This window comes from Trichoplusia ni, chromosome 5 (genome assembly GCF_003590095.1).
Source record: "Trichoplusia ni isolate ovarian cell line Hi5 chromosome 5, tn1, whole genome shotgun sequence".
In the NCBI taxonomy this organism is placed as follows: Eukaryota; Metazoa; Arthropoda; class Insecta; order Lepidoptera; family Noctuidae; genus Trichoplusia; species Trichoplusia ni.
The window spans coordinates 2,439,647-2,451,976 of record NC_039482.1 but is presented as its reverse complement, the minus strand read 5'-3'; the positions used below and the strand labels follow the sequence as shown (position 1 = coordinate 2,451,976).

Sequence of the window (12,330 nt, the reverse complement as noted above, 5' to 3'; positions counted from 1 at the left end):
GGCAAGTTTCAGAGTACAACTCGATTGCAATTACATTCAAACAGAACTAATTATTTGTCATGTAGGTACATACATAGTGTTGGTAAGTTGTGGGGTTAACTTATAGCCTCTATAGGTATGCTTACTAGAATGTAAACATCAATAAATGTCGTGGTTACGGCGCGTTGCCTTAGTCTACTAGCCTTCCGCACTTGCTAAACGTGTGACCGCAAAGAGCGTCCCTCTGGAAGTGGTGCATGCCTTTCACAATTGCATGTAGATATTTCTTTAAGACGTGGTGGTAGCTATCATCTATCTGGATGTCATCAGTGTGGACGCTTATAGCTTTCTATATTCACGTAGTAAAAGAAGCCCCTGTAGGTATATGCCCAGGCTTTCAGCTAACTCATACTACATGTCGTCAAAATTGATCAATCCGCTTGAGCGAATCGAGGTAACAAAAATACATACTCAAAACTTTCGCCTTATACTATTATTCTGATTAATGCCATTAGCAAGAAAACGCAAAAAATAATATTATCATAGTAATAGGTGTATCCAAAATTAAATAATCCATTACTAACAATAGATCAATATTACTTTACTTTTAGACAAGTTCCTATATTTTAATTATCCTGTTCCTCCTTTGATTTTTTACATATCTATAACATTAAATAAGGCAGGAATGAAAAGAAAACGAGGAACCATGCCATGTCAGTCGTCATAATTTAAACATATTCCCCACTTTGGCCACATGGAGCACTGTTTGGGTAGCATTCTGATTTCATTATGCTAATTATTTATTTTGAAAAATAAAACTCTAACGAATAAACACTTGTTAAGTTATTTTTAAAGTTATTCAAGTCTGCTCATTCGGTTTAGCAGTATAATATGGTCGTTTATATTCGAATAGCAGCAGATATACAGCAACAAAGATTTGCACGGGAAAACACATAATATTAAAGTAGCCTCTGCATAGTAACGCGCGCAAAGCGATACAGAAAGTAAAATTCAATCGCAGAAACACAGAAGATGGCGCAAGCTCATACTAAAAATACAATATCGTCATAAATTAAGTCTTTTATTTCAGAAAACGATACAATATAGCATAATAGTACAATATAACAACAATACCATACGGAAATTTTTATTTAAATGTTCTCTATTGTTAGTTTCAAAGTAAACTATTAACTGATGCTTACGTGGCCTTACCAAATACATCATCGATCGAAATCAAAAAATGTGATGACTATAGATCTTACAACACATTATATAAATTTCAACAGGCTGTTACACAGGACCGACTAAAACGTCGGTGTCTTGCAAGGGCCAGTAAATCCTTGCATTAACTACTACATGAACAAGCGTGAGGCGCCACCCTGATAGCTTCCACTTCAGTTATCAGAATATTAGCTATTTGCAAGTACACCCACGTACCAGCCCTGGAGGTAGGGCCATTGAAGCCTACTGATTTGGAGCATCCTTTACTAAATGCACAATGACTCAACATTCTACCACTAGTGTTAACGAATGACTTTTGAAAATATTTTTTTACACAAATGTTTGTTCAATTTTGAGTAAACACGTGCATTTAAATATATTACGTCACTAATCAGTAATTAAATTAAAACATTTCAATTCACCAACCATTTAATAAAACAAAATTTTTAAATACATTACCATTCACGAATCATTTCTTTAGTTTTCATCACCTTCATATTGTTTTTACTTATACATATATAAAGAAAAATATACAGATTCTTAATACCCATTTCATAACGTTTCTTACTTTACCAATATTGCATGTGACGTAATATTCGAGCGACGTTAAAAGGCCTATTGAATTTTATTTGTCGTGTCCAAGTATTGGGTACATCACCATTTAAATACTAGTCTCATGAAAATGCTCATATTTTTCTTCAAATATGTTTAATTGAGTAACTTAAATATAATTTATTTCGTTTCAGTTTTCCTTTCGATTGTCGTTTATGTAATTTTCTAAAAAATAAGACAGGAATTCAATACATCTCGGAGATTTATTGAATTTTTTAACAAAATATCATCGTCACGTAGTTTTGAAAGTAAAACTGATCTGAAAATCAAATAACATTAAACACAGGACATATTGTTAAAGATTCGGTTGCCTGTACAGTAATTGTTTAGTGCGATCTTATCTAGATGATGTAGAGATACATTTATTACAAATTAAACATTCTGTCCATCGGCATATTTATAAAAAACCACCACAAATGAAAATAAAAATGCCACAAACAAGAGTGAAATTCTTCTAAATATACTGACATAAATCTACGATTAAATGTGCTATGAAACATGACATGTTGACGCCTAGTATTATCGGAATAGTAGCCGTGGAGTTCACACAACAGCCACGGTTATACTACCAATTTAATCATTAATACAATCCTCACTTCGCACTTATCTCCGTCGGACGATGGCTGAGCTTCAGTCACCCTAGTCAGCATATAGGTTAACAATCATGATCTCAGGCGACGAAACGATGACGAACGATTCAGAAAAATTATATATATAAGTACTGTATTCAAATATTCAAATATAAGAAATACATTGGAGACATTAGATTTATAATAATCATTTAACTGAGAATTGAGAAGCTCAGCTAACGCCAGAACATTCGCATCATTAACCAAATGGTTTTTTAAAAGCGACTTCCTATCCTCGCTCTCGGTCACTCCCGCTGTGCAATTCAATTATAAATTAAATATTGTTAAAAGCTAACGGATATCAGTTGGGACCACGATTTCGTCATTAAACTACTGCCAACTTACGAGTTAATACTAAGCATGATAAAAATTAATTTGTAATTTTTATTACAAGTTAAAGTTTACCACAATTAAAAATGACAACACAATGATCACAATACGTAGATTTTGAATGTCAGTGACATAGGTTAAACCAAATACAAAAACATTATTGTACATGAAAATAACTTTGAATGAAAAACAATTATAGAACAGAATTTCGTTATAATGTTTCGTCCTCAGTGGTTATCGCGATAACATTAGACGTTGGTTGCTTAGTTTTTAAAGTTATTTATTTTTAGTCACTATAAAATAAAATATAAAGGCGTTGTGCAAACTGAAACCACATGATTATTCTTGCGATTAATTTCACACTTTTCTTACTTAACGCACGCTAAACTTAGAAAGAAAGAAAACGTTTTTAATTAGTACAGCATAAAAATTAAACATAACATTCACCAAAAAAGTATACCCTGAAGCTGCACCAAAAAAAGGTCTCAGTTCAGCATTAACGCCATGCAACTAGTGCCTGACGCTGAACTTGTTTAAGGCCTTAGATTAAATGTGAACACAGCGGACAGATCATCAAGTGTTGCTAAAAATATGATTTGAAGAGTATTAACATAGAATAACGTTATCACAGGAAAGGTGTGAAGAGGTATCAGTTTGCACAGAGCCACACACAAAATACAAATAAATAGCCAATCTACAAGCATTGAAAACTCAGGTAATTATATCAAGTTTGTTGTCACACGAATCACGACAAGCACATTTAATGGTTTATAAATAACTATAACAATAATACTAACATTATTTTTGCACAGCGCAATGTATAATATGTATATACGAAATATGGTTACTCACACTTAATTTGTTTGCCGTAAGCCAATTTAATTAAGACAACACTTTTGTAATATTAACCTATGCATGAACTAACGCACAAAACTGTAGTGAACGATACCCTCAAATGTAATAACTGACACTTATCACTATGTTATACTCTGTCCGCTCTAATAAGAACCTTTTGACAACGAAAACTATAAGAAGTGTACTAAGTAAAGGCTGTCTAGGAAAATTAATCTAGGCGCCGATTTTAATCAGTAACATTACGAACTCCAAGTGAACATTATAATAATAATAATGCACGAAAAAAAAATCGGATCATATCGGCGTAATCGGTGAGGTAAGATGGATATAAGACTGACACTGAATTAAGGTGGCACAGCTCATGCCTCCTTAATTCAGTGGTTATATTTTTTGACGACTTAATCGTAACAAAACAAACAGTATTTTGTCAAACGTAACTATTTCGATGCCTTAATAATTGATAAATATTCCAATACAAAATGAATTTTACGAACTGGCAAAAGGTTCTTCATAGATGAGAACAAACATAATTGTGTCACTTATGTAATTTGAGGTACCAGAGATAAACACTCAGTACATTGTGAATACTGTAAAGTTCTTTCTAAATCACTCCCTAAGTACCTAAGGCAATGCACGGTGTAGCCGACACCGGGAGACCAGGTAGAAATGATGGCACTTGTAGCGCTTGACTTTTAACACAAGTCGAGCACTGTACAGCAAGCAGTGAAAACACTCTACAGTAAAGTCGAAGAGGTCGGGCATTACACCCGGTCCCGGCTCATGCTACACAGCTACTTCTTGTCTAGAACGAGGTATCAATCGTTTACGTGACCTGGCCAACGATTCTTGCCATTTTCTCAACAAGTTAATAAAGTAGCTACAATTTTTATGATATTTTTGTAACAGTGTTACACAATTTTGTAATCGTAACCATTTTTTTTAATTAAAATGTCGACAAAATTGGCCCGTCTCATGAAGTTACCTCATTTTAATTATATGATTAAACATTTACCAAACGTTATGGATTGTTACCTGCGTTCGAAACTGTTCATTATATTGAAAATGAAATTATGGAAGACCGTATGCGCCTTGTATTTTGTTAGGTATATAGGACTATGCCAATTTTATCAAGAAAATATAGTAACATCTTTTAATATTAGTAAATAAACTATGCAAATAAATTATCTATAACACATACATATTACGATTGTAGACCAATCTACTTGCCCTGATATCTAACCATTGTATAATAAAAGCTTCGCATTCATAATAAGTCATATTTTTGTTTTGGAATCTGGATAAGGCAATCATTAGTGTAAAATACGGTATCATGGTTCCTCGGAAAATGTCAGCAAAATTATGCTGCATTTTACAAAATAAGTAATTATAATATCATTATGTTAAATATATGTATGTTATAGAAATACTACTACTTAGAAAGAAATAACGTGAAAATTGCTATATTAACTATTGTATATTTCACATATTGGTAGAATATTTCACACATGACATTAGCCTAAAAGTTTAAGACAGTTAAATGTGTGATATAACACTAGGGGATCGAGAACAGTTAAAACAAAACAACTAAAGAACTATAAGAATCTTCCTATCAATAGTATTTGTCTGGTACTTTTAACATACTCGACAATGATTGGTTGATTCTAGTTTAAATGGGAAGGCTCAGAACATATACATTCTAAGTCAGGCAATATTATGTCATTACAGTGCTTCAATGAAAACAACAAACAACTATCTCAGTAACAAAATATGTTTACAAATATTTGTGAATGTCACGTCGATCGTGTATAAAGTTGTATAATATTTTGCCTTAAAAAGGGAATATCTATTGATTCATTTCATTAAACTAATAAACATCTAACAAGAACACATTGATTGCCTTCAAGTTACATTAAGCAATTTTTTAGATTATTTTATCATGCTAATATCTTGCCACTAGATATTACGTAACATTAGAAATCAAATAGTTAGTCTTGGCGATTTAAGGTAAATTTTATTAATAAAAGGGCTCACATTAAATCAAGGAAAAAGCGGTTAGTTTACATAAGCATTACACTGACTGAATCGCGAGTCTTAAAGGAACACAAGTGCGGCATAACGGAAGCTAGGATAGGTCGCCATAAAATAAAAGCTGCCTTGTGCGAGAGGGATGCATCGGGAGCAGTGTAACAGCGGTATCTGTGAGGCGATGTCATTGTGACCGCGGGTGTGTGGAGACCATTCACATGAGGAACTTGCCGATGATAATGCCCAGCAGCGCCATGCCCACGGCGGTCAACACCCACGGCATGAGCGCGATCTGTGCGTTCTTCTCGGGCCCGTACGAGTGAGGGCGCGCCACACGGCCGTCGCCGCCAGCGGCCTGGCGCAGGCGCAGTAGCTCTTCCTGAAACACGTGCGTTTAAACACAACTTTAATTACGGACCTTTATCGTAATAAGCTTAGCGAAACATTACACACCCATATTACATATTATCGTACATTCTCGCAGGATTTCAACATTCCGCAGCCAACTGCAACTTTTAAGTACTTCGCTAAACATTTAAATACTAAAAGATAATTTTATATTCGCCGAAGGTAAATTGTTTGCAGTTGTGTACAGCCATAATTGTACGTTAGTCTTTTTTAAGTACATGATTTATAAATGAAACTAGTGGGGTATTATAACACGTCTGACTGTATAAAATGGTTATCTTTAAAATTTAATACAGTCACAAAATGAACAGTAAACTAGATTCAAATTCTTGCTAACGTAAATATTATGAGAAGAAACTCTAGTGAAACTGAAAGGTTTGTTTTAGAATTCTGTACAATAATATACCAGAATTCATATATTTACAGCCCCGTCTTCCCACTGCAGGGCGAGGGCCGCCATATGAAAATAATTGACATTGAAACTGATAAAAAGTATCTACGATTTATATTGTTCTCAATAATTATGTACTCGTTCAAAGATAAAAGTGTCAAAGAGTAGTTCAGCCAAGCGAGGGACTTCTACAAGATACATACATTTAGGGGGGCTATTGAATACAGAATGAATATCCAAATACATGCCACAACAAAAACATGCGAACTATCCATAAACCAACTGGTGTAACGGTATTACCACAACCGAAATTGTATGTTACCTGACAGTCTTGAAACATGATAACTATAAAGCATTGTGGTAACGCCATAACACAATTCGTTCATAAACAGCGCAAAATACCTCTAACATTACCTCAAGTCTACGAATAATTACGTAATTTTTGAAATTATATTTTTTGCAAATAAATATCGCTAAGCACGTATTTTTAAGATCGCAGATCGCTAAACATTGAATTAGTAGTAAATATACTCATTTTACCTATCATGTTGTTTACGTTTAGAGTTGAACAGAGTAATGTTAGTAATCAGTATAAAATTTTGATATGATGCCTGTGTACATTAAATTGTTAATGGAACTTAAAGAGTAATTCCTCTAAAAGTTCACTCAACTCCATAACAGCGGCTACCTAAATAGGTATGTCGTCTAGAAAAAAAGAAAACGATTTTAGCATAATACCATGATAAAATCGAAATTCGCAGGCACAGGCGGTTGTAACATTCGCTGACGTTCAGTCCACATGTCCACTCTTGATTAAATAACAAGGTCAGCGCAGTCGATTCTTGTCTCAACTCTTCATGTCCTTGTGTTTTTGTTTTCACTCTTTGTTTATGTTAATAGAAAGCGTAAAACTAATATTGGTAAAAATAACTCAGCGAGGAAAATGATAGGAACTCACTTTTAACTGAAGAATTTCATGTCGTATTTTGCTTTCCTCCTCCCTCAAAAGAATAACCTCTAAAGTCGCCTTTTGCAAATCAGTTTCCGCATTCTCAGACTTGGGGAAAGTCAAAGTCTGAAATAACGATAGGGAAAAAAATATAAATAGAAGTAATCGTAAGACATACTTACCAAAACATTTAAACAAAATATAGGTATATTACGGTTGCAAAAAAATAAAATAAACATGCCGTTAGGAAAAGAATAATAACTAAACGAAGATGGAAATACGTCGGGAATGTCTTGGAAGAGTTCGGTCACGAGATACGCTAAGCTAACTCAAGTAGTCTATGCAGCATAGCAAGAAATCGCTACGAGTGCTTACGCAAATACATCTTCATAATGCTGTTCAAAAACATAACTTTGTTTCAGCTTTTACGTGAACGTTTGATTTTTGCGAAACTGACACGTAGGTTAACATTTTAAAGTGATTGATATATATATAGCAAGGTATGCCAACATTTTATAATAAAAATATAATGGTCAGGTACCGGTTTTGCGCCTGTAGAGTTATCATCATCCTTCCGCTTTGCTTCATTCTGGATAAGACCTTCTACGGCATCCTGTAAGACAATTTAGATAACATGCCAAGCTCGGACTAATATCATCCAAAATTGATACCATAAATTCATTGTCAAAATCCACTAATGGATGGTCTGTTTAATAAATACGATTATGATATACTGATACGTATATACATTGGCTATGCTGAGCGTTAGTCGCTAAACTACGTGGCTGACTGGCGAAAGGGCAAATAATAATGAAAAAAGCTCACAAACACAACAAAAACGTAAACATCATAAATACATCTCGTGCAGGGAGTGCTGTCCTGCTAGATTATAATGATAGGAAAATTCTCTGAACAAAAAGTCGATAGTGCTACATAAAGGATCCAATGTTACCTTAGTCGACGATTTAGCTTCATCCGCAACTGCGACACGTTTCTTAGCCACTTCATTTTGGGCGACATTGTCACCAGCGTCCTAAAAATAACGTACATTAAAAACTGGCATTGTGTTGAACATCTTTCAAACAAATAAATTAAAATACTTACATTGAGATTGGTTCCACGTGGAGATTCAAAGACACACTTCAGCTTGTAATCCATAAGCTGATCTGGGCTTATCTCCTTCCACTGAAATTAGTTAAAACTATTAGCCTTCACATATTTATGAGATTAGAAAGATTTGTATGTTCTGTACATGTGTCAGAGACACACAGAACATAAAGTGTGTCCAGTGTTCTACATACCACTTCTATGTACAAAGAGGTACCACTTTCGACAAAACCTAGACAATTCTTAGAAATTCAAATTTGTCTTTTCATTCTAAATTGTCATACACAATCAGCACAAAATTGAGTCTACTTAAGACATTCTATAGGTAAGTCTTCTCGAGTGCTAGTATTTATGTAGACCCTAGATCAGGACACACAAATACTACCCAATATATATAAGCAGTTTGCCTGGGACATTTAGATGTTTGTCTATAATTAAAGTAAACATATATACCACTTGATCTATATTAATCTTCCCCTCTGGAGCGATAACGCTTTGCACCATAAACTTATGTTTATGTTTCTCATTAGGATCCACATACACAGGCTGAGGAGTAACTGTAAAAAAGAAAATGGCACATATCCATGGTTATTACACTTATAATTTTCGTACCGAGAATGAGCTGTCACAAGCGCACCTCCACATAGATTGCCTGTTATGCAATGAAACAATACACAGTGACTTACTTGCTATCTCCACTTTAGAGTATGGCTCAAGCACCCCAGAGTTAGGACGTACACAGTACTTCTTTGGTGCAGTAGTCTTTATTTTGTACAGGACTAAATCGTTCGATGGGTTAGTCAGGGCCATATAAGTAGTACAACCATGCTCGAACAGTCCTGAATAATCAACTAAAATAATCAATTATAATGACTATATCTTTGCGAACTGGCATCAATGGTAACAGCTGTGGTACTTGTCCAGCACCATGATGTTACACATTATGTCAATTTAAGACCTGAAAACACTTAAGAATTATAAAGACAACAATTATTATAGAAATGTACCACCGGGCTGCCTCATTATTGATTATGAGAATAGTAAGCATAACATTGAACCTGAATAATTTATAACGCAAGCTATTAGAAATACTAAAGTACTATGGGCATATACTCATTAGACTGAACACAGTTCCTACAATACTTAATTCAAACTATTATTATGTGTGTAAATAAAATTGTGTGCACAGATTTCACAACAGCATACTTGTTGTACAAATGGGTGATTGTTAAACTATAAACTGCTAAGTTTTGTTTGAGCTCTTCAGATGTCATAAATTTATTTTCCCTTAATATGAGTTGAAGCAGTAATACACCTAAACATTACTAAAATATTTTTAAATAGAACTTCACTTAACAACTAGGTTTTTTCAAGGTAAGGTTTTTTAAGTAATATGTAATATTAATTTTAAAGATATAATCATAACATTTCATATTATGCCAGTCAACATTCAAATATAGAAGCTTCTTTATATGATTACAATAAATGATTATATGAGTTATGAATAAACCACTGATTATAATAATTACATGTTTCCCAGACAACATAATATTTATGAACCAAGACAAAATGATATGTGGAGATACCATTACAAGGTTGAATGTTGAATTGGAAGAAAATATCTACAAAGACAATGTGAGGTGGATAACAAAGGGATTTTTCTTAAAAGCATGCCAATCAAAAAGGCTTTATATGGAGGTATTATACTCAGTCTAGACTACTTTAATAATACAAAGACATGAAACTGATCTTTGACTAACATTGTTTACTGAGGTTGAATGTGACCCTAATTATTTTCCTATTATACTAAAAGAATATACTTATGATATGACCTTTACAAAACAGTTTTTTTATTTTATGTGGACAGAATTTTCTTTATAATTTACTTCAGGTATAAGTGCCTCATTATCTATGTTATTACTTGTCTTGCTTACCAATATTTATATTATTAACTAGATTAAAATACCTTCATGTATAATTTTTAACAGTTAATTATATAGTGTATTGTAAAGTCATTAATACTTGATTGGATTTATTGATAATTTATCGGTGCATTTATAGCTTAGGTCATTAGAGTGAATTATTAAAGTTATGCTGGTCTTAGTATAATTAAACCACATATATTAGCACTGCTTAAATGTAGAGCATATAAACTAAAGCAAACACTTTCAAAATAAAAACCTCAGATATTAAGATTTACATTTCTAAAAGAGTGTAAAATGTTGGAAATTTAGTATAGTAATGATAATAGTTACTTCTCAATACTATGAATCACAAGTAGGTTACTCTCTCTGGATCCCTAACCTGCTTGGTCCCCTTCAGTATGGTAGGATTTATTTTTAAATGTTGCCACATCATCTGTTTATACATACCCAAAAAAATATTTTTTATATGTGGATATATAGATAATGGTGATGATAGAAATAGAGCTACAAAGTTATTTCAATGAAAACCTAATTAAGTGATTGTATGTATCACAATAATAATACTGTAATTAAATACATATTTTTTTAAAAGCCATATTTGTATATCACTGACACAATTATGAGGTTACCATTCATATAAAGCAATTATTATTTCCTATCCTTGCATACATTAAATGTGACCTTTGTCTGTTGGAAAAACTTAACATGCATACAATAACAAATTTTAACACCTATTATTTTTTTATTATTCAAAGCCACATGTTTAACTAAACTCTAATATTGTATCTTTATTACACATCTATATAAAAATAACATTCTTATAAAAAAAATGTTTTGTTATTTCAGCTTGATAATATTAAGGGCAACATTGAACTAAGTTTTAAAACCATGTGAGGTTATAAAGTAAGTAAGTGTTCCTACAGAACATGTATTAATTAAATTACTCTATTGTTAATGTACACATGTTTAATAATGAGCACTGATACATTAGCTTACAAACAATTAATTGCAATTTTGCAATACTTGAGTGTAAACAGATAAAATTGAGACAACCTATACCATATAAAGAATACAGATGTACACACATAACTACTATATTATTTATGTTGCAAATACTACAAACTGACAGGACATTCAGTTGTACTACATTGTGCCACTCATGATTCATAAGTACTCTGTAACAGTGATTTCATCTAATACAATAATGAAGTGCATTACTATAAAAAAATATTGTGCCATCATGAATCTGAGTATAGTTATCTATTGATAAGCATTCAACCGACAAAGAATATGAGCACTATTATGCAGATTATGTTATTCACTTAACATTTATAAGGTAGAGGGTAGTTAAAGAATGTAATGGTATCAATGACACAAAAATACTATATTTATAAATATACGCAAATTGTAATGCTTATTTGATTACGCGAATAACAGCTGGTTACAACAATTATGTTTCTTTAAGATTGGACGGAATCCATATAGGTAGATTCATTCCAATCTTACATTTATTCTAGACAGTCACTTCTAAAATACAACTTATTGCCGTCTGTTAATACTATCACAAGTAATTTGTGGCAAATAATAAGGAAAACGTAAAAAACCGCACCCTGACAAAACGCCGATATCTGGAAATAGAAACTCCATTTGTCAGCAGCTAGCTCGCGACCTATGTATGCTACCCAAGTTTTAATGCGGCTGTTTATAGCTTGCGCATAATAAAGTGATAGAGTACTTACCTTTAAATTTAAGTTCGTTTTGTGGCTCTATAGTTAACACCTGGTTAGGCATTTTGTTTTATTATAAGTATAGTATCTCGTTGGCAAAACTGCAGATCACGAAAAAATGACCGTTCCGCGATGTCGACCAAAGCGAACGAACGATGAATGACGAATTCGA

General features: G+C 33.0%; 1 protein-coding gene across 3 annotated transcripts; it reads right to left on the bottom strand.

The window, feature by feature from the left end:
* Positions 1-1,611: 1,611 nt before the first annotated feature.
* LOC113494037 (vesicle-associated membrane protein-associated protein B) lies at positions 1,612-12,330 on the bottom strand. Of its 3 annotated transcripts, none has more exons than XM_026872160.1 (8): positions 12,171-12,330; positions 9,193-9,345; positions 8,960-9,063; positions 8,504-8,584; positions 8,352-8,432; positions 7,941-8,012; positions 7,409-7,525; positions 1,612-6,030 (listed from the first exon to the last, which is right to left on the bottom strand). In XM_026872160.1, exons 1-8 carry the CDS (start codon positions 12,220-12,222, stop codon positions 5,866-5,868), a joined length of 825 nt encoding a protein of 274 aa, XP_026727961.1. In that variant the 5' UTR covers positions 12,223-12,330; the 3' UTR covers positions 1,612-5,865. The 3 variants fall into 3 exon arrangements, with proteins under 3 accessions (XP_026727961.1, XP_026727960.1, XP_026727962.1); XM_026872159.1 differs by having other exon boundaries at positions 9,193-9,357; positions 12,171-12,329; XM_026872161.1 differs by lacking the exon at positions 7,941-8,012 and having other exon boundaries at positions 9,193-9,357.

Coding starts and splice junctions, on each gene's coding strand:
- LOC113494037 (XM_026872159.1), bottom strand. CDS start 12,222: ATGCCTAACCAGGTGTTAACTATAGAGCCACAAAACGAACTTAAATTT. Junction 8,585..8,959: donor AGATTAATATAGATCAAGTG/GTATATATGTTT, acceptor AACTAATTTCAG/TGGAAGGAGATAAGCCCAGA. Junction 7,526..7,940: donor ACTCTACAGGCGCAAAACCG/GTACCTGACCAT, acceptor TCGTTATTTCAG/ACTTTGACTTTCCCCAAGTC.